Genomic DNA, 21,687 nt, shown 5'->3' with positions numbered 1-21,687 from the left:
AAAAGTATTAAAAATCTGATTAAATACTTCTTTAGTAACACTGTTATGTATATTTATAATTGTATAAATAAAGATAGAAGGAAAAGTGACTGACACAAAATGAATTTTCAAGAAAGTTAAACCTAATTGTCATTTGAACAGACTGCGTATAAATAATTTACATCTAATAACTAATATAATATAATACAGAATATATAATATACAAATCATGAAAATATTACAATAGAGTTCACATTTTTGTTAACTGGAATCCCTCTATCATAAAGTATCATTTCAATCACAATAAAAAGAAGTAATGACATAAACCTGAAATTAAACTTAAAATTATTTAATTTTTTTCCTCCTTAATTAAATGATTTTAAACTATCATTCAACTGCAAGATGATCTTTTAAAAAATAAATATATATTTAAAAATTTACAAAGGAGTGTTTTTGTCAGTTGGCAGCGGGAGTGTCCCATTTACGCTTATGCTGGTTTGAGCCAAATCCCTCGTCATAATTCCCCTTAGAAATAAACAGTTGCTTGAAGTGGGGCAAGCAATATAGTTGGCTGTTGTTTAGAGTGTATGAATCCATTCTGAAACATTATTTAGAAAGGAAAATAATTAATTATATCTCATTTATTTTCTTTAAGTCACATTACTTTTTATAGCTTTAATTTATTAATCTCCCATTCATTTAATCTAATAAAGATTTAACTGTTAATTGTTACAAGGTTTGATTTTATTTCAATTTGATCTATGTACAGTAGCAGACCAATTTGGCTGAGTGAGGGTGTCGACTCGTATTTACCATGCAAGCAGTTCCATGTTTGAAAACTGGCACAGCCCCATAGAATTTTAACTGAGAGTTTAGAAAAAGTATTGAAAAGTAGTTCTGACCCCTCATCCTCAATACAATGGATAGGTAGACATTAACTCCTCATGACAGGTATTACTTTTACTTTATACACTCAAAGACACAAAAAAACAATATGTTTATTTATTTATTTTCCATAAGAACTAAGTATAAAGATTTAAAAGTTGACATAAAATCTAAACATAACAATTAATTAAGGTTTTTAGTTGAGATAAAAAAGTCAATGGCATGAGCGGGATTCGAACCCACGATCGTTGGCTAGAAACGCCGCTACTCTACCACTTGAGCTATCGTGACTTCGATCCAATCGGACACCAGCTTCCCATCTCAACCCCACCTTTTGAATTTTCCCTCCTTTTTGCTATTTTTCAACTTTTTTATTTCAACTAAAAACCTTAATTAATTGTAATATATTAATTGGTCAAGCGAACCACAAAATTAGTGAATTTAATGAACTAAAATGAAGTATACTTCACTAAAGCTCTCCGTGGCCATTTCTTTGTCGCCGAGAATCCAATCCGATTACACGACATTTGAAAAATGGTAAAAAGGAGGGAAAATTCAAAAGGTGTGGTTGAGATGAGAAGTTAGTGTCCAAGTGGATTGAAGTCACGACAGCTCAAGTGGTAGAGCAGCGGCGTATCTAGCCGAAGATCGTGTGTTCGAATCCCGCTCGTAACACTGACTTTTTTATCTCAACTAAAAACCTTAATTAATTGTAATGTATTAATTGGTCAAGCAGACCATGAAATTAGTGAATCTAAACATAACATTACTAACTTGTAATGTAGAGCTTTTTTCACTCTTTACATTAAAAATAAAGAAAATCTGTCCAATTTCACCCTGTCCAGAACCACCATGTCGAAGCGAGAATTGGTTTTGTAAATTCTTTTCTTGGTTGAAACAATAAATTTGAGTTTAAAATCATAGTTTTAAATCAAGATGAAGATGCTTTGGCCAAGTATGGATAATGTCTGTTACATAGTCCAAGCCCTGGGTATTGCTCTACTATCCACGATGGTCTACCGCGGCTTAGAGCAGGTAGTGGTCAATCGAACGATTGTCATACAGAATGGTTTATTGAGTAAGTTCTTTTGGAAGTCCGTAATCCCGTTCTCTCCATTTGTTGGAGACAACTTGTTCTTAATGCATAATAATGCTTGACATAGCTCGAGTTGTCACCCATTTCTTAGAGTAAGTTGGGATTACTATAATGAACTGGCCAGCAAGTTCTCCTGACATGAACCCCATATACTTATGGAACACGATAAAGAGATGGATTAGAATTGTTTGCCACCTCCAGCAAGCTTTGAACAGCTTCTAACCGCTCTTGTTGAAATGAGATTTGTTTCACAAGACAAAATTCAATCGCTTATTTATTCAATGCCTCTAAGACCTGAGCGGTAAGAGCCAGTCAATCACAAAGCCAATGTCCTCACTCTTTAAATTTGCCATCTTCAGCTTTCACAATATCGTACGACGCTGAAGTAGGATCAGATGCATATCTTATGGCACATGTCACAATTGTACAGGTGTGAATTAACTTTGTCGTTTGTATTTTTGTAGGCTTGAGCGTTGCCTATCTGACAAGATAATTAAATTCACTAATTTCGTGGTCCACTTGACCAATTAATATATTATAATTAATTAAGGTTTTAGTTGAGATAAAAATGTTGAAAAATGTAGTTGAAAAATGGCAAAAAGGAGAAAAAATTCCAAAGGTGGGGTTGAGATGGGAAGTTAGTGTCTGAGTGGATCAAAGTCACGATAGCTCAAGTGGTAGAGCAGCGGCGTATCTAGCCAAAGATCGTGGGTTCGAATCCCGCTCATGCCATTGACTTTTTTATCTCAACTAAAAACCTTAATTAATTACAAGATAATTATCATATATAGCTTATGGTGTGAACCCTACCGAAGAGACAAGTAATACAAGTTATTAAAAGCAAAACTAGGTAATTGTAAGTTAAATTTTAAAATATTTCTAAATAATTTTCCCCTATTTTGGCAAATTTTCTTTCAAATCATCATAATTAAATAATTTTTAGTAAATTCACTATTTTTCGTGGTCCGCTTGACCAATTAAAAACATTCAATTAATTAAGGTTTTAAGTTGAGATAAAAAAGCCAGTGTCACAAGCGGGATTCGAACGACTCTACTCGAAGTCATGATTGCTCAAGCGGTAGAGTAGCGGCGTATCAAGCCAAAGGTCGTGGGTTCGAATCCCGCTCGTGACACTGGCTTTTTTATCTCAACTTAAAACTTTAATTAATTAATTTTTAATAAAATTCATGAATTTTTGATCTTGTTTAATTTGGTTTACATTAAAATAAAATTGTTGTAATTAATATAACAATAAAAATGCATATAGTTTGAAATATTATATAGACCATTTTTTTGTCTTTGAGTGTATATTGTTGTTTTTTTATTTTTTTTTATATATTTTTTTTTTTAACTGTTAATAATATATTTACCTCAATATGCAGTTGCAGTACGTACACCGGAAACATTGCTTATGGAAAATTTTCCCATTAGTTTCAATTTTCTCTAACGGGTAGACCTTACTATCACACAAAGCACAGAGGGACGGTGGCGCGACAGGAGATTCCTGAAATTGATTGGAGAAAAAAAAATTAGATAAATTGAATTACTCGGTTTTCTTTTTTTAATCTAACTCCTATCTCCTTAACACAACTTACCAAAGATGTACACAAATTGTAAATGTCAAAATAGGAATAAACAAACAGGAAAGAGGTTCAAATGAGACAGTACAAGCAATAAAAATCACAAGAGTAATAAAACTTTATTTATCATATTCTTGCAATTCCATTACAAAATAACAGAATTAGACTAGATATAATTTAGCAATTTAACATCTGTTTCATAATTAGGAAGCACCTAAAAAATGGAAAACTTGGTTTAACATTAAAAGTTATAATTTTACTCTTCAATAGTCCTGGAAAACTAAACATTTATTTTTGTTTAGAGTCAGAAATTATGGAATAACCAGTGGCTGAGTCCATTTGAAAGTCTCTTTACTGAAACAGAAATAATATAGACATTATTATTTTTAAAGAATGGTTTTTATCATATCGTTTATTATGGAGAATAAATTAATTTTTGTAAATGCAAACAATTCTCAAGTGTGGACATTATTGATCATTTTGTTCTTCCTACCATCACTGGATTGTCTGGATATGCAATAAATTCATCTGGAGACAAATTGAACATAGAACAAATGCAGAAATACATCTGGCATCAACCCGGCAAGAATAGGCTGAGAAAATGATCGGTATCGGCCAAATTTCAAGTTCAGACATGTCGAAATCTCATAATTCCATAGTCAATGTATCCTCACTATTTCAGTCTGTCAGCAACACTTGAACGTTATTGAAGATGTCGAGAAGCCAAGATGTATCTAACAGGCCAAAAATAGTGAGGATAGGCAGAACAAAATGATCAGAAATGAACAAACTGCATGTTTGACCAATTGCAATTTCGTTTAAATAAATTTAAAAAATTTATTTTACTGCACAAAAATTTCATTAATTACGAACAAATGATTTTTAATTTTTTTTTTAAGGTCGTAGTAAATTGATTCTTTCCCACGAAAAAAATTAATTAATTAAATAAAATTTTACCTGAATACTTTTTCAAGTAAATCATATCTCAATTCTGTCAATATTTCAAATATTTAAAACAATTTCATTATAATAAAATATACATGATGCAATTATTTAGCTTAATCTATTGAAATTGGACTATAATGTTTGAATTAACACAAAAAAAATTTACAAAAGGGTGTTAAAAAATTAATAGATGTTCATTCTTCATTATTTTCTACATTTTTAAAGAAAATTCCCACCACTATGTAGCAACTATAGTGCAGAACTCCTAGCGATAAACAAATGTCTAAACATAATAGCTTTGACAAGAAATCATCTGATCCTTCTTTGTACTGATTCCCTTTCAGCAGTATATGCCTTAAAAGATATTTTCAGCCTGAACCCCCTCGTACATGAAATTCACTCTGCCATAAAGGACTTTTACCGCAAAAATTTACAAGTCACTGTCATGTGGATACCAGGACACTGCGGGATAACCGGAAATGTTGAGGCAGACAAAGCGGCAAGAAGTGCCCAGAGAGAAGGTCATAAAATAAGTGAGGTGCCGCAAGAAGACTTCGTTACACATGTGAAAGCCAAAACCAAAGAAAAATGGCAACTAGAATGGTTCAATACTAGGGAAAACAAACTTAGAGCCGTTAAAGCGGATATAAGACTATGGACCACCTCAGCTAGACTGTCTAGAAAAGAAGAATGTGTACTTGCGAGACTCAGGATAGGGCATACACGAATAACACACGGGTATTTAATGGCACGCGAACCTCCACCTATGTGCGTGACATGTGGAGTTTTAACCACAGTCAAGCACATACTGTTAGAATGTAAGATGTACAGAAGGGCACGCATGAGCAGTGAGTTGCCCGCCTCTCTACCCGAATTGCTAAATGACAGAGAAACAACAGTATCAAGATTATTTAAATTTTTGAGGGAAACAGAATTGTTTGGTAAAATCTGATTTGTGAAGTGAAATATAGAGATGGGACCTGTGGCTGGTGGCGGGAGCTCGGGTGTGGTGCCGGTGGCGGTGGTGGCCGGGGTGTGTGTGTGCAAGAGAATGCAACAACCCAATGCAAGAGAATGCTTCCCATATGCCCCCTGTGTCCCCCCGTGCTGCCTGGCTCCTCGGTCGGGCGTCTGCTTCCCCCGCAGGCCGCACTCAGGACAGATTCAAGGCAAATATAACCCTAATTGTGGTTGCTGCCTATAAAAAAAAAAAAAAAAAAAAAAAAAAAAAAAAAAAAATTCCAGTATATTTGTAGTAGTAGATTTTTTTCTTTTTTTTTAACAAATGAGGTATAATTTACTTATTAATTACTGTAAAATTTATTTAACTGTAATACTAAAACAAAAGAAAAACAAACAAAATCTTACCTTTTTGTTAATGTTGAACACATGCAGGATGCCATGCTCGATCTCAGTATACTGATTATTTTGTTAAAACTGTTATTCACATTTCTAGAATTTTTAGTTACAAGCGCACACTTTTTATAAAAGTCAAACAATGTAGAACGGGTGCATGGGCACATTTAAAACTGTAAATTCCGTGCCATATCAAAACAGAACATGTTCATCAATCTACAATCGTGTCCTCGAGGATCGGAAACATGCTTAAGCCATTCTTCCATTCTCACAACACATGCAGCTCAGTTTTAAATTCGATAGATTTAAAAATTATTTCTCGTGGCTCGTCCGACGAGAAATATAAAACGGTATGAGAAGTCCAAACATTTTGATGTTTGCTCTCAGCTTCGAATGAGAAGTACATCAAGGTTTCGATTAGCTTAATTCTTAGAAGGGAAATTAGGAAAGGAAATGATAATTAAAAAAAAAAAGACTTAAAAGGAACCCCAGTTTTAAAATAAATAGATAAATAGATGCACTTATGGAAACAAAATTTTATGATAAACGGCGTATTCAACAGTCAGTCTAAATTAAGGACAAAATTTTGACATCACACTGATTAAATTAAAGATAATGATATGCCCCAATAAAACCACGAATTTTCTTATATAAAAGAGCCAACCTTATACAATTTAAAATTAACCAATGTTGATTGAATTAGAATTTGCATGTATAAACAATATTTAAAAAAAAATTGTCAAATTTTTTGGAAGAAGTAAAGTGTTTAAAAATAAATTGTAAAATAATATATCTCAAATCTTACTTAGATTGTCTACTGGTTTAAATATTTTTAATATAATATCAGTAATAACATATTAACAGTAGTATGAATCATCTATGTAAAAAAAAATCAAAATTCCATTCAATCAGCAACTCACAGCAATGTTATCAAAAGCGTAAGCCCTGTATAAAATCTAACACTAATTGATAATAAATATATTTAAAAACTAAAATTAAAAATAGGACTGATAGGAAAGGAATTGAGGAAAAAAAAGGAATACAAATAATCAAAATGAAAGAAAAAAACAAATTTTAAAACAAAACTTTCACACAGTTGTAGCAAACCGTTTTTTAAAACTGTATAAATACTTATTGTCCGAGATCTGCGGCCTTGAGCGTGGCCGCGACTTGAGCAATTTGCTGGGTTATATAGATTGAGTGAGAGGCCTTTCTACGGCGGCTTCGTTTAGATCGCTGCCAAAAACATATCCCAAACATCTTTCAGTCAACATAATTATAGCACGGGAAACTAATTCATTTATAGCCTGTGTCATTATGTAAATCTGAAATGATCAAAACGTCTGCGGATCTTTTACATACAGCACGGATGAGGTTAATCTTTTTGTTAGTGGAAAAGTGAGGGGAAAAAATTTAAGAAAAAAGAATTGTTCTCAATTGGATTCCTTCCATATATGTGGCCTTGTACCTATGTGACTTGTAGATTCTTAAGACTACATTAAAAAAACCTTAATCTGATTTTGCAAATTATTCAGATTTCAAGCATTAAATGCAAAATCATCTGCCTTTTGTACAAATAAAACAAAAACGAGCACTCGATTTTTTTGTAGAAATGTGTTTTCAATCAATTTTCAAGAGTTCTTCATAATGCGGTGTCTTTTTTTTGTGTTATGAGTTTTCTTTTTGTTTTAAAGAAAATTGTTTTTATGCTTCCAGTTTATAAATTAAAATTAGTGAAACAATTCCTGCCAGTACAACAAATAAACTCAAAAAAGTAAAATATGTGCAATTTATAAGGCTCGCATGGCTTCCTAAAATGATTAATTAATATTAATTTGGTTTGGAAAATTTGGAAAACTCTAAAATATTGACTGTTACGGAAATCTATTATTTTGGATATGGACTTATTTTTTTTTTAAATTCTTTAATTGTAACAATTATGTGAATAATAAAAAAATTATTGTTTTAGCAATCGACAAACGTTTTCACTACAGAGTTACAAATTGAATGACAATCAATATTTTACAGTTAACTGTTTCTGTCTTTTTACACTCATTAAGATCCATCACATATCCAAAATAAATTAATTCCTTAATTTAAGAGGCCATTGAGCCTTACAAATTACACATATATGTGAATTTTGTGCATATCGAGGAATTTGGGAACCTCAGTAGCTGAGAAGTCACGGAATCTGACTAGTATTTGCCATGCTAAGGTCCTGGGTTCAAATCCTGGCATAGCACATATATTTTTAACAAATAATATGAAAAAAGTACGACAAGAATTTACTTATCAACTTAACTTTTACTTCCACTATTTTTCATGGTCCGCTTGACCAATTAATAACATTCAATTAATTAAGGTTTTTAAGTCGAGATAAAAAGTCAGTGTCAGTATGGCAAGAAAAATGGCAAAAAGGAGGGAAAATTCAAAAGGTGGGGTTGAGATGGGAAGTTAGTGCCCGAGGGGATCGAAATCACGATAGCTCAAGTGGTAGAGTAGCGGCGTATCAAGCCGAAGGTCGTGGGTTCGTATCCCGCTCGTGACACTGACTTTTTATCTCAACTTAAAAACCTTAATTAATTTAATTTTTACTTATCAAGGAATTCTTTTGTAATGATTCTCTTTGAAGTTGTGTGTGCATTTTATGATCTTTCTATTTAGTCATTCTGCTTCTATTTCTATTAATTTGAGAACCACAATTTTCTAATCCGGTGACTAAAGAAACAAATCTAATTTTTACATACAGAATGCAAAGTTACTCAAGGCAGACAATGAGATGAAATTAAATAAAAACTGATGTTTGGAATTATTAGCTGAAATGTAAAAATTCTAGTTTTCAATACAAAAAGAATAAGCGAGGATGTACTGAGAGATAAGTGTAGTCTAATTTTCAAATGTAATTTTTTAAATTCAAGCTAACAAGTCTAAAACAACGAAACAGTCAGCTTACAAAACTAAAACCAAAAAAGGTTCACACAAACAAAACAAAACTAATAAGGGTTGCAAAATGATAAAACAAAAAAAAATGAAAATGTGCAAAGGCAACTTAGTACTAAATGCGATAAATGCTCAAACGCAGAATTGCGTAACTAGTAAGCTGTCTGTTTCTGCAAAAGCCATTCACACATCCAAACAATTCATGACATTGTAAACCATAACACATTTTTCTCTAAAGTGAAGTTTCAAATTTTTTTTAAATATCACGTACAAATTTTTTCAGTTGATTCATCTGGAATAAATCCTGTACTGATATTTCTTGAACATGTACAGAAAATAAACGGTTCAATACGACCAACAGGCAATCCTATGGCATGCCTTTGTTCATGTTTGCTTGCCACAATCGGTTAAAACAAACCAGAAAAAACACAATGATTTAAACCCAAATCATGATTAAAATACCTTTTGTTCATTTTATCAACTAATTCTCTACTGAAAACAATTCATTGTCATCATTTTCTAAACCTTGTTCAGGGATAAGAGAATATGAACCCACATCGACTTTTGTACGAAACTGAAAAATTCAATTTTTGTATCATAAAATTTATGTAGATTTTATGATAAGGGAGCCTTGTTTTATATAAAAACTATTTATGTCAAATTTTGTAAAAATTTAATTTCAAAATGTTCTAAAAACTATGAGTTCAAATACCCAGCTGATTCTTTGTCTGTTGTGATTTGTTTACAATGTCATTAGTAAATGTAATTTTTTTGTAAGATGAAATAATAGTAATAAAACAAATTTTATTTACCACAAATCTATTGACTTTGGGCCTGCTCTTCTCTTTCGGCTGTTCGCTCTTGAGGGATTCAAATTTCGCTCTTAAGGACTTTGTCGAATCGATACTGGCATGTTCCGAATCAAGCATAGTAATCGCATTGTTGTTTGATTGCTTCTCAGGTTCCCAGGATTCAAACTTAGCAGCAAGTTGCTTGGCCCTTGCGGCATTCCTCGCCTAATAAAAATTATGACGATTATTTAAAAATATTTCGATGAAATGAAACACTCGTTACCTGTTCGAGGAATTCATCTTTTACTTTGTAAGAAGACTTGACAACACCGTCTTCCCTTTCGCTTTCATCTTCCTCCTCTTCTTCCTCGTCCTCTTCACCGTCGTCTTCCTCGCTTTCCTCTGAGCTTCCGCTTCCCTTATAATCTGGCGGTGGTGTGAAACATTTCTTCGGCTTAGGTCCTTTGGATACGAAAACAATCAGTAATTAACTAAGCCTCGCAAAGCTACTTTTTTTTTTTTTTAATTGTTGAATACCATCAGGGACGACTTCTTTCTGCTCCTCCATCTGTCTGAACATTGAGAGCATTCTGCTGGCAGTTTGGCTCTTCTTTACGGTTTGTTCGTCATCAACTTTGTCATCGCACCTCACCACATCAGGGTCGCGATAAACTTCCCTTTCTGGTGATTCAGTCTAAAATTTAATTGAAATTAGTGTTTTAAATTTTTTAATGATTAAGCATTTAAAAAAGAGCTAAGTATTAAAAAAACATGAATGCAATTTTATTAGTTGGTTTGAAAGCAGCTAGAAACAGAAATAAATTTTTTATGAAGCTCAAAATAAAGATTAAAAAAATAAAAAACAAATTGAAGCATAGTATGATTGTTTCTAATTCCCTTAATAACTAAAATTTTACATTTTATCAGTGTAATCCATCAAAAAAATGAAAATTTTTTTGAAACCCGCTAACCTCTCATTGAAGGTCAGATTAACCTAACTTTTTTTAAATAACCAATTATCTCGAGTTCTCAAATAAAAACTAATTCTTTACATAATTGTCTTGAACGGAAGCATTTTTAATTGCTTGTGTTCATTCTTTCAAAGTTTAAAATTCTAACATGATTAAAAAATACATTTTATAGGAGGTAGAATATTTATTTAAGTCCAATAGCATTAAAAAAATATCTTTCAATTAATTAAGGTTTTTAGTTGAGATAAAAAAAGTCAGTGTCACGAGCGGGATTCGAACCCACGACCTTCGGCTAGCCACTTGAGCTACCGTGACTTCGATCCACTCAGACACAAACTTCCCATCTCAACCCCACATTTTGAATTGTCCCTCCTTTTTGCCATTTTTCAGTGGAAAGAGGTCACGACAGCTCAAGTAGTAGAGCAGCGTGTCTAGCCGAAGGTCGTGGGTTTGAATACCGCTCATGACATTGACTTTTTCATCTCAACTAAAAACCTTAATTAATTGAAAAATATTAATTGGTCAAGCGGGTCACAAAACTAGGGAATTAAAAAAATAATAAAAATAATAATTTACATATGTCTCTACATTAATGTTAATGTTTATGTTATTTTCATAGTCATTGTTTGTCATGAAAAAATATAACCGTTGTAAATACCCTGAAGGACTTTTTTGTAACAACATAAATTCGACGAGTTTTTAAATAACTCATTTCCAGAAATAAATCAATTAAAACTTGAGCTTTTGGGTATTATATAATAATCAGGGCTGGACAAACAATGAATATGAAAAAAAAGGCATCCATAAAACTTTTAATATTATTTCAGGAAAAAATAATTTCATATATAAATATAATTTGTATGCTGGTCAATATAATCATCCTAAACCATCCACATATCCATTGAAAAACTTATCCATTCTTGTCTGCTTGTTGTTTTTATGAGAAATATTAAGTTGTATAATTAATATAAAAAAAATTATCATAATAACCTCATGTTCTATCATAAATCACTTATTATTAGGATGTATGTATACTTGTACTTTATGTGTATTTACTCTAATGTTTGCCACACAATGGATATGTGTTTTAAAATGAGTACTTAAGTAAATTTAAAAACGTTGTAGGACTCAAAATATATTTTTAAAAATGTATATAAACAAGAAAAAAAGAGAAACTAGTCATTAATAGACATTCCTATATATTAACGACAATTACTTTCTACTAAGGAGGTTGTGAGGCTTTAGCCATCATGCAAGATTACACGAAATGGTGTGGGATAAAAGATTTCCTACGTGAGTGATTCTGTGACAGGTTATATTACGCAGGGTGGGCGACCAAGACCCGAGGGGTTAAATGCCTGGGTAGACTCGTACCCCATTCTGTGACTGGTTAATTGTTTGTGAAAATTCTTGAAACTGTTTTTCACTACTTCAAGATATTAAGGTCATTGTGAATGCTGAAATTGGATGGATTGGCAGGAAAATAGTCAATGGTTTGGATGATTTTGGATGGAAAGGAGTGGTTACATTGGCGGGATGTTTTGTTGAGCCCTACAATTCGATGCTGTATACCAAAATGGGTCTCAAAACAGAATATAAATGAGTTGTTTGATTTGTAGTCAGTTTGGGTCATTTGTCCAGCTATCTTTTTGGTCTGAAGCATCTGTTTAGTTTTTGTCTTTTAAGTCGTGTTTGTGCATTCCATGAAAGTCATTTCTCAACTTTTATCCCAACGTAGCAGTGGAAGAGAGATACTATTGAAGTAGATGGGAAGTTATTTGACCGCGTAAAACCTTGAATTTGAGGGATTGCAAGTTTCTGCTTAGGATGAGAGCAAAAGATGGCAGTATCATCTGCATAGGTTATGAGGGACGTTTGTTTCAGGAAGGGTAAGAATGTCTAGGTGTATAACACATAGAGGATGGGTCCTAAGATGCTTCCTTGTAGAACCCTTACATCTCTACAATACCCGGCTGATAAGGAGGGGCCACTGATAAAATATCTGCTGGTTAGGTAGGATTTTAGAATCAGGTAGTATGTAAAAGAGTGGACTCTCTTACGCTTCCAGAGCCCTTATCAAGGCTTACTTCACATCTAGGAATACTCTGGAGCAGCACTCCTACTGTTCAAGAGTGGCAACTTTTTAAATATGGATTTAATCCTTTCCTCCTTTATTTATTTAATTTTAATTTTATATACATTTTTAAATTTTTTGAAAATACATCTCTGTATTTTAATAGAATGTTTATCTGTCAATTTATTCATTTAATTGAATTGTTTAACAAGGGAAAAAGTAAATGTTTATATTTGTTATTGGGCAAATAAATCTTTAGGAAGATTATCTTTTGTATTAATTTTACGCTGTTATTATTTAGTATTAACTTAATCCTTATATGTTTAGCAGTCATAATTGACCATATTAATTATTTCAATTAATAATTATTTTTATCTAAGGTCTTGGTAAGGATGAAAAAGTGTCACGAGCAGGATTCAAACCCGAAGCCGAAAGTCATGGGTTCGAATCCCGCTTGTGACACTAACTTTTTCATCTTAACCAAGACTTTAAATAAAAAGAATAATGTATAAACATTTAAACTATCTAATCTTTCCTTCCAGTGAAACTACTTGTGAAAATACTCAAGAAATTGATACAGCAAATTGTATGACAACTAAAAATTAGTTTTTGAAGTCACCGAATCACTGGGCAATTTTGGTTTTTACATTAATCGAAAATGTAATAAATGTGGAAAAAAAAGAAAAAAAATCCTACCAACATAATTGATAATACTGAGTCCATTATAACACACACTTAAAATAACAAAACTCTTCGAACAAGAAAAAAACAAATAAATACATGCAAGAAGAAAACAAAATTTAGATCATATGAAAAGCACAACCAGTTGTGTTAATTTTCAAGACAACACACTATGGTGTTAATTAAAATTATTTTTCAAACAATCATCCGAAAGACCTTGACTTGTCCTTCTCTCGGAGGAGTTATTCTGAAAGCCTTTCTCTCTTTCTCCTTTGGCTTGTAAGTCTCAAAGAATTTGAATTTCGATGAAATGTCAGCAGTTTCGACGGTGGCATCCTCAACGACATCGCTCGATTTGACAACATCTTCAGAAGCTTGTCTTGAATAATACACCTTGGGGCGATAATTTGTGCTTTAAATATTTCTCTTACGTTTTAAATCAAAAGGTTGCATGCTTTTTTTAATGGGAAAACTAAGGGAAAAGTTGAAAAAGCTCCCATTTAAAAAGACGATGAAAAAAATGAAAATTATTCTCGTTTAAATTTTCTTATATTTGAAGGGTTTACTATTAAGTGACTTTATAAAGTAAAAGTTCATTGATATTGCCCATTATCCATTTTAAATTATTTCTTTAAATTCAATGATCATATTATCATAGTAGTTGTCACATTTACCAGGTATGAAATGTTTAGAATAAATTTAGAACATTAAAATAATAATTGAATTTTTTTGAGAAATCGATCCCGCCATAAAATAAAATTATTAAAGTAAAGTAGATCAATAAATAGCATTACAAAACTAGAAAATAAAACAAGAATAATTTTCAAGTTCTATTGATTTTCAAGTTTTTATATATTTTTTAAATATTTTGTTTATGAGGCGAAAGTCAGTTAGTATTCACAACTAACCTCCCTTGCCATTTTGGTCTTTGTTTCCTTTCGTGGTGGCTGGACAATATTACTAACAGCCTGCGACTTTACAGCTTTCGCATCCATTTGAAGGAATATACTTCTTGATTTCTTCGAGATTCCTTCTTCGAAGACACTCATATCTTCCTCCACCTATATATGGTTTTATTATTAGAAACAAATCTTAACTTGTATATGGAAGGTCTTCAAAAAACACTTTTTCGGGTTTTTTCTCTCTTGAGCCTACATTAACTATTTAAGAAATTGTTAACAGTCATCGTAAGGTATATTTAAGTTTTGAAATAAAGTTTTTTGTTCAAGGAAATAAAAGTCTTACCTTCTTTCCTTTGTTATCTTCTTCATCATCAGAACGGACTGGTTCTCCTTTTTCAAATTTCTCTCGTACAACCTTGGCCTTTTCACTACGAACAATATCGTTTTCTAGGCTTTTCGCTGGCTTTCCTTCGCTCTCAGCAACAGCCTGCTCATAAAGCTCTTTCATTTTAACCTGTTTGCCCTGTTGAGAGAGTTAAAAAAATAATACATAGCTATTTCATAAATTATTGTAACTATTTATGACAATTACCATGAACATCCTTGATCTGAGAGCTTGCAGTTCTTCTTTCTTCTGTTCTCGCATCATTTCTCTTCTTGTTGCTTGGTCATGCTGACTCTCCCAACTTTTCTTCACGTCATCAATTTTTCCAAAACTCATTGGCCTCTCTTTGGCCTTTCGCCTGCACTTGATGATTCCTGTATCTTCTTCATCATCTTCTGAAAAAAATAAATGTACATTTTAGTTTATTTTTATAAATTAGAGAAAAAAAATCCTTTAAAGAATCAAAACCAACCATCTTCGTCTTCCTCGCTGGATGATGAAGATTCGCAGATAAATCCGTTGGAAAGCGCGTCATCTGTCACGCCCACATCCATCCCTTTCTTTTGAAATCTACAAAGGATGAAATTCCAAATTACAACTTTCTTTTCGAACAATTACAAATAGAAATAAAGTTTAAACCGCTCACTTGGCAAGCTTGCTCAAAATGCTCGATGATCTCTTAACGCTAACAGTTGTGGGCGATTTTTCAATTTCGCCATCTGTATTGTCTTGTTTCTCAAATACTTGAAACCTTGATTTTACATTCAAAGAGCTGAGCTCGTCCAAACCGAGGTCTGGCTTATCGCTTGCTAAAATTGGGAAAAAAAATGTTAGTTATTTACTCATTATTCATTCTTTTAAGTAAATTTTGAAAACGGTAAGTATTTCCTAAGTACCACCATACAAAAATTATTCAATTATATGCTAGCAATTAATTATATTGCAAAAAAGTTTTATATTAAAAGAAATTTAAGAATACAACTTAATTGGCAAAGAAAATTCATGATTAAGTAAGCAATTTAAAAAATAAAATTAATAATAAAATTTTATTTTAAAGTCGTTGTATAGCGGGACAGAGAGTGCTGTGTGGTGTAGGGGAGAGGTCACAAGCACCTTTAAAATTAGAGTAGGTGTAAGGCAGGGCTGTCTGCTTTCCCCTCTTCTGTTCTCGCTGTTCATTAACGATTTACCCGAGTTTTGGGTGGCGGTCTGTTTGTCGGAGCATCAAATGTAAACTGTTTAATGTATGCAGATAATGTGGTTTTGGTGAGTACTGAACCGGTTCAACTTCAAAAGATGTTAAACAGGTTGGGAGAATGCTGCCGAATGTGGAATTTGTCAGTAAATTTGAATAAAACTAAGATTATAGTGTTTAGAAATGGCGGAAGATCATCAAAGAATGAACGATGGTTTTTATAAAATGAAAGAATAGAGGTAGTAAAAGAGTACAAATATTTAGTAACGTTGACTCCTCTACTTTCCTTCAATACGCATTTGGCCAATAAACTTACGGTTGCTAAACAAGAATTCAATATAACCTGGAACGGTATTCTCAATAGAGGAGATGTTCCTCTAAAAAGTAAATTTAAAGTTTTTAATTCCGTCTCTAGGCTGTAATGTGTTATGCGTCACAAGTATGGGGCTACCATCAGTATGAAGTGGTAGAAAAACTTCTTTGTTTTTTTTATTAAGAAGTTGTTTGGCGCTCCCTATTATACACCAAGTTATTTTCTTTATTTGGAATTAGGCTTAAGACCTTTGTTTGTGTATATGTTGAGGAGTCATTTAAATTATATACAGCGGGTTTTGGGTCTGAAACAAGATTGTTTGCCCTACCTTCTTGCACAGGAGATAATAAAAAAAACATTTTTTGGTTTAAAGAATTGGAAGTGTTGTCTTCCGGACTGAACTGTAGTTCTCGTATAAATTTTACAAATGCGAAAGATTTCAAAATTTGGACAGTACAATTATTGCAGGCAGTAGAAACTCATCATAAAGAAGAATGTTTAAGAAAAGTGTAATGTTCTACATACCATTTAATATACAAGAAATTGAACTTGGTTCTTGGGGAAAGCAATTACTTGTATAAGGAATACAACTGGAATTTGATCAAGGTTGTTTTTCGCGCAAGAGGTCAATTATTATATTTAAATTTTAAGCCTTGGCTGGAGGAAAGAGACAAAGCATGTCATCTGTGACTAAAAACGGTGAAAGATTTGTTTCATTTTTTGGCAGTTTGTCCAACTTTGGAGAACGTTAGGTTAATTTGGTTCCACAGATGTCATTTGACATTCCACGGGTATATAGAACTGTTAAATGGGAAAGATTGGTTTAGTTTGTATAGATATATTATAGATGCACTGAATTGTAGAGATAATTTTATGGTAAGTTTATAATTTTTATGTTAATTTGTTTCATTTGAATGTAAATATGTAAGGGTCAACTGGCAGACGACTAGATCATGCCATTACAAGTATTATTTTGTTATTTTGTAAAAAAATGTAATATTTTGTTTTCTTTTCTAAATATACTTTTATTTATAAAAAAAAAAAAAAAAAAAAAAAAAAAATACAATTTTATTGAGAGGCTTGAATAGAATTTCATAAAAGAAAGTTTTTGAAAATAATTTTATTTAAATTTAAGTGTGAAGGAATAATGGGATTAAAAAATTAAAGAAAATAATCAATTTTTTTTTTACTGAAATGGCCCAAAATGGTTAGTCCATTTGACTTTTGAACCTGAAACGTCTTACTCATTTCCTTGATCGAAAGATTCAATTTTGGGACCAAATAACCAATTTTTTTGGTCACATAGTACCACCTGGCATTTTATTATGGACATTGCACAATTAGACATCTAACAGTAAATAACCAATTTAACAATGTATGAACAAATAACAAGAAAAAAGAAGACATTTCTGGTGCATCGTTAACATATTCGCTTTGAGCATAATGCGTATGAATATTCATAGGATTTCCACTTGAGTAGATAATGCTGTTAAAAGCTTTTAAAATAGTTATGAACAAATAATTCTGTTTAAAAGAGTTAATACAATACTCTTTTTTTGCGTACAAGTTTTTTTTTCTTCCGTGACCATCTTTAAAAGAGAGATTTTTCCTTGAGTTTGTATATTCAGGGTTAAGTGAAACTGAATAATTAGACGATGGGAATGTTTTTAATTGTTCCTGGGAGACAGAACCTCAGAAAACAAACTTTTCTTACTTTCTATCAATGCTCGAATGAACAATTGAAGACAATAAAAATACAAAGCCACGTGATAATTACTGAGAAGTAGAATGGAAAAAGTAAAATAATGGTCTATCGATGACTGTTTCAAATGGTAATATTATATACTATCATGTAATAACGTTCTGTCTTTGTTTTAAAAATTTACTTAAATTTTATCTCAATTTAAGAAAGCTTTTCATATTGCTTCCGATAGAATATAACAATAATGAATACTTACTTGTATTACAATTTTTAAAAAAGTTAATTCATCCGAATTAGTTAATTTAAATAAAACACTCCTTTATATTATTATTTTTTTGAAAATTGTTTAAACAAAAAACATGCAGTAGTATCATTTAATAAATAAAATATTCACAATAATATATACAGTCATGCTTAAAAGTTTCATTGCTTAAAAAAAAATTATTACCCAAAGCACTTTCAACTCCATCATTGAGTTGAACCATCCTGTTCGAATCCAGTGGAAAGACTGGCTTAAGAATGAAGACTCGTGGGATAACTGTGTCACTCATTTATCTTGTGTATGCAAGCGGAAAAGACTGCCAGTGTGTGAAACTCCCAGGGCCTTAATCTTGCACCAATTAAAAGCCCCCTCTTTTATTAATTAGGAGTTTTAAAAAAAGAAGGTAAATGACAGTTCTATAAAGAGAACGTCTATGAAAGTCTCTTTCGATTCATTAGTTCAGCGATTCAAAGAACGTTAACAAGACCCCTTCTCCAATAGCGCAAATTCCTATAGAGCAATTTTAATTGTGTACCGAGTTTGACTTGTATCGTGCAGTCATTAGGCCGTTAAGCCTTTTAATTAGTTCACCTAAGTAACTGTTTTCACGATAAAGTTTAAACACAGCTCATTTGTAAAATATTAAGAACATTTTCTTCTTGATTTCCATCTATTGCTTATTATATTCATTTTTACTTAATTATCTTTATGGTAGACCAAGGCAAATTTTGTTGTGAAACATGTTTTATCAAGAAATTAGCAATTGAAGAATTTTTTTTTTTTTTAAGAGAGAAGAACATATTTATGCTCCTGTACTGAAAATTCGCCTACATTTGGTAAACATTGGTTACAAAGACATTAGATTGTTTTCCTCGTGTTCTTTTTTTTACCCGTAGGAGGCCTGGTGATCTTTCTGATAGAACTTCTGGGACTTGATTTCTACTCATATTTAGCCACATGTGGTGAAATGGCTCTAAAACTGATGCACATTCATGCGTTTAAACTTACCTAACTTTAGGTCTGGTTAAGCCTAAACCTTCTGCTGAAGGCCCACCCACATTCATGCTAATAAATACAGTCATACTGATAGATGACCTTTCATAATATATGCACAATTAAAATTAGAAATGTACAAGGGTATTTAATATTATCACCTAGATTGATTGATATTAGGCCTAAAGCTAACCTAGTTTGGTGCATTTGTGGGACCACAAGCCCACCCAAATATACTCAACCGTTTATGCTAATAAATACATTCCTCTCAACACTCAAAGAAAAATCCTAACCTAGTTTGGTGCATATCTCAGACAGAAGGACAAAAAGAAAATTAAGGAACAATGGAATTCATTCATTGGACAGACAAGAATCTTCTAACCAATTTTGGTAGGAAAGAAATCACAGAATGTGTCAAAGGAAGCAGGATCAGACTGTGAATACTAACAGGACACTGCAGATTAAATGGACACTTAAAGAAAATTGGAACACTCCAAGATGGCACATGCAGATTCTGCAAGGAGGCAGAAGAGACACCAACACATTTACTAACAAACTGCAGAGCCACACTCAAGTCAAACAGCCCGCAGAGGAAATGTTTTGGGATGTATGTGACCATAGAAGAGCTTCAACCACTGAAACCGGGTCTATTAATCAAGTTTCTTGATGAAATAGGACTCACCGGTGTGTTTAGGCAGAGAACAGGGGATACTGTAACTCTTAAAGGGCGCAGTATAGTACACCCCGAATATTACATCTACATCTACATCTTGGTGAATCTGTGGGACCACAAGACCATCCACATATACTCAAACAATTATGCTAATAAATACATTTCTTCAATAACATAACACCCAAAGAAAAATCCTAACCTAGTTTGGTACATCTGTGGGACCCCAAGCCCACTCACATATACTCAACCATTTATGCTAATAAATACATTCCTTCAATAACATAACACTCAAAGAAAAATCCTTAGTTTGGTGCATCTGTGGGACCACAAGCCCACTCACATATACTCAACCATTTATGCTAATAAATACATTCATTCAGTAATATACACACAGAAAAATCCTAACCTAGTTTGGTGCATCTGTGGGACCCCAAGCCCACTCACATATACTCAACCATTTATGCTAATAAATTTCTTCAATAACATAATACTCAAAGAAAAATCCTTACCTAGTTTGGTGTGTCTGTGGGGTACTCTATATTCTGCCACAACCACCCCACACATACTCAACATTCATGATAATAAATAATATTTCAAACAGGAAAACCACGTGTGGGAAAGCATCAAATGCAACGATTTGCATTTATTTGTTTCAGATATTCGATCAAATTTTTGCTGCCCATCATTACTGTGTTTAGAACCTCTTTGAGACTCTCTAAGAAAGATCAAACATTGTTCTGGGTGGCGCCAATTTTGCCATCAAATGTATTTTGGTATTTCACTTAATTGGCATGGATGAATCAATCATCTGACTCATGATTCAGTCCCATTTTGGTTTTCTGGACTAGTGGCCTTTTTGCGATGACATTGAAATGCCATCTTGGGTTAACTATTTCCACGAGGCAAAATATTTTGCAAGAAGTGAAATGAGGTTTGCAGAACACAAGCCATTTATAACTATACCAACTGCTGTAACTGTGTTACTGCAGTAAAAACACGAAACACTTTGATTCGCACTAAATAACTCACAGTTGGCTCACCCAGAAACATTCTTGCCCAAAAGTTTTACAGCCCCAGCCAGGATCCACAACGCAAGACAAGTTTCACGAGCAATTTTCATGCAGTGGAAACGCAAGAATTTTTACCTTTTTGACCGATTCATTTTATTGATAAAAAAAATTTACTGAAGACCAAACTCCTTAATTCCAGAGACAACAGCACCCAGTACTACCAAAACTCATAATCCAATTGGTAATTATTAAGATACAACGAAGATTTTCATTCTTTCTTTTTACTTCCTCTTAAATCTTTATTTTAAATAATTAACAAATAATTTTTTTAAGGACAACATCTACATGTTTCTTAAAATTGTGTAACATCCCCCTAGCACCGATTGTACACAAGTGAGCATGTATCTTAAAAGGTGTGAAGTGCTTCAGGTGTTTTACTTACTCTCAAAAACATTAATGAACCACCATGCAATTTTTGTCATTTTGCACACAATTCTCCGTTAAAATTGAAAAAAAAAAAAAAGGACAAGAGGTGTGAGTTTGCTTTACAAAATAAAGTCTTCGTACTTTGCTACATGCAAACACCTCTTTAGTCGAAACTTTGCCTGTTAGACCAAAGCTAGTGGATATTAAAATTAAAATCGGGCTTAAATTAACCACACTTTGTTAATTTTCAAATCAGAATTAGTTTTTGCATGATTTTTTTTTATGCAAGGAAGTGGGAGATTTTAGTGCCTCTTGTGACAAGTACCTCTAACAACATCAGGGGGCAATTCCAACGGTTGGTTCTCCCTTATTATCATTTCAGGTTTACGACGTCTCACTAGAGAAGAAAAGAAAAATTTAAGAGAACTTTGATTTTGTAAATTTTGAAATTTACTTTTAATCCTTGCATATATTAATTTCTTTAAAATCTCGTTCCCTTGACTAATTATGATATAATTTTAAAATTTA

At 32.5% G+C, this 21,687-nt stretch overlaps 1 protein-coding gene across 27 annotated transcripts in view; it reads right to left on the bottom strand.

Moving 5' to 3' along the window:
• Positions 1–382: 382 nt before the first annotated feature.
• LOC106673709 (LIM domain and actin-binding protein 1) overlaps positions 383–21,687 on the bottom strand; it is a 173,158-nt gene continuing 151,853 nt past the window's right edge. For 19 of the 27 annotated variants that reach the window (XM_014405900.2, XM_014405932.2, XM_014405897.2 and 16 more), the window contains 12 exons: positions 21,485–21,556; positions 15,232–15,394; positions 15,058–15,155; positions 14,793–14,980; positions 14,544–14,723; positions 14,207–14,359; positions 13,515–13,691; positions 10,110–10,266; positions 9,856–10,034; positions 9,594–9,797; positions 3,331–3,464; positions 383–577 (listed from right to left, as the gene is read on the bottom strand). In XM_014405900.2, coding sequence (XP_014261386.1) covers positions 436–577; positions 3,331–3,464; positions 9,594–9,797; positions 9,856–10,034; positions 10,110–10,266; positions 13,515–13,691; positions 14,207–14,359; positions 14,544–14,723; positions 14,793–14,980; positions 15,058–15,155; positions 15,232–15,394; positions 21,485–21,556 — 1,847 coding nt within the window. In that variant the 3' untranslated portion in view covers positions 383–435. Of the gene's footprint in view, positions 578–3,330; positions 3,465–3,634; positions 3,895–5,465; positions 5,684–6,972; positions 7,078–9,593; positions 9,798–9,855; positions 10,035–10,109; positions 10,267–13,514; positions 13,692–14,206; positions 14,360–14,543; positions 14,724–14,792; positions 14,981–15,057; positions 15,156–15,231; positions 15,395–21,484; positions 21,557–21,687 lie in introns of those variants that run through there. The other 8 variants (XM_024228940.1, XM_024228945.1, XM_024228958.1 and 5 more) reach the window with 6 other exon arrangements.

Source organism: Cimex lectularius, unplaced genomic scaffold (genome assembly GCF_000648675.2).
Source record: "Cimex lectularius strain Harlan isolate CLEC.00 unplaced genomic scaffold, Clec_2.1 scaffold12, whole genome shotgun sequence".
Lineage (NCBI taxonomy): Eukaryota > Metazoa > Arthropoda > Insecta > Hemiptera > Cimicidae > Cimex > Cimex lectularius.
The sequence above is the reverse complement of the archived record's forward strand: the minus strand, read 5'-3'. Positions and strand labels throughout refer to the sequence as shown.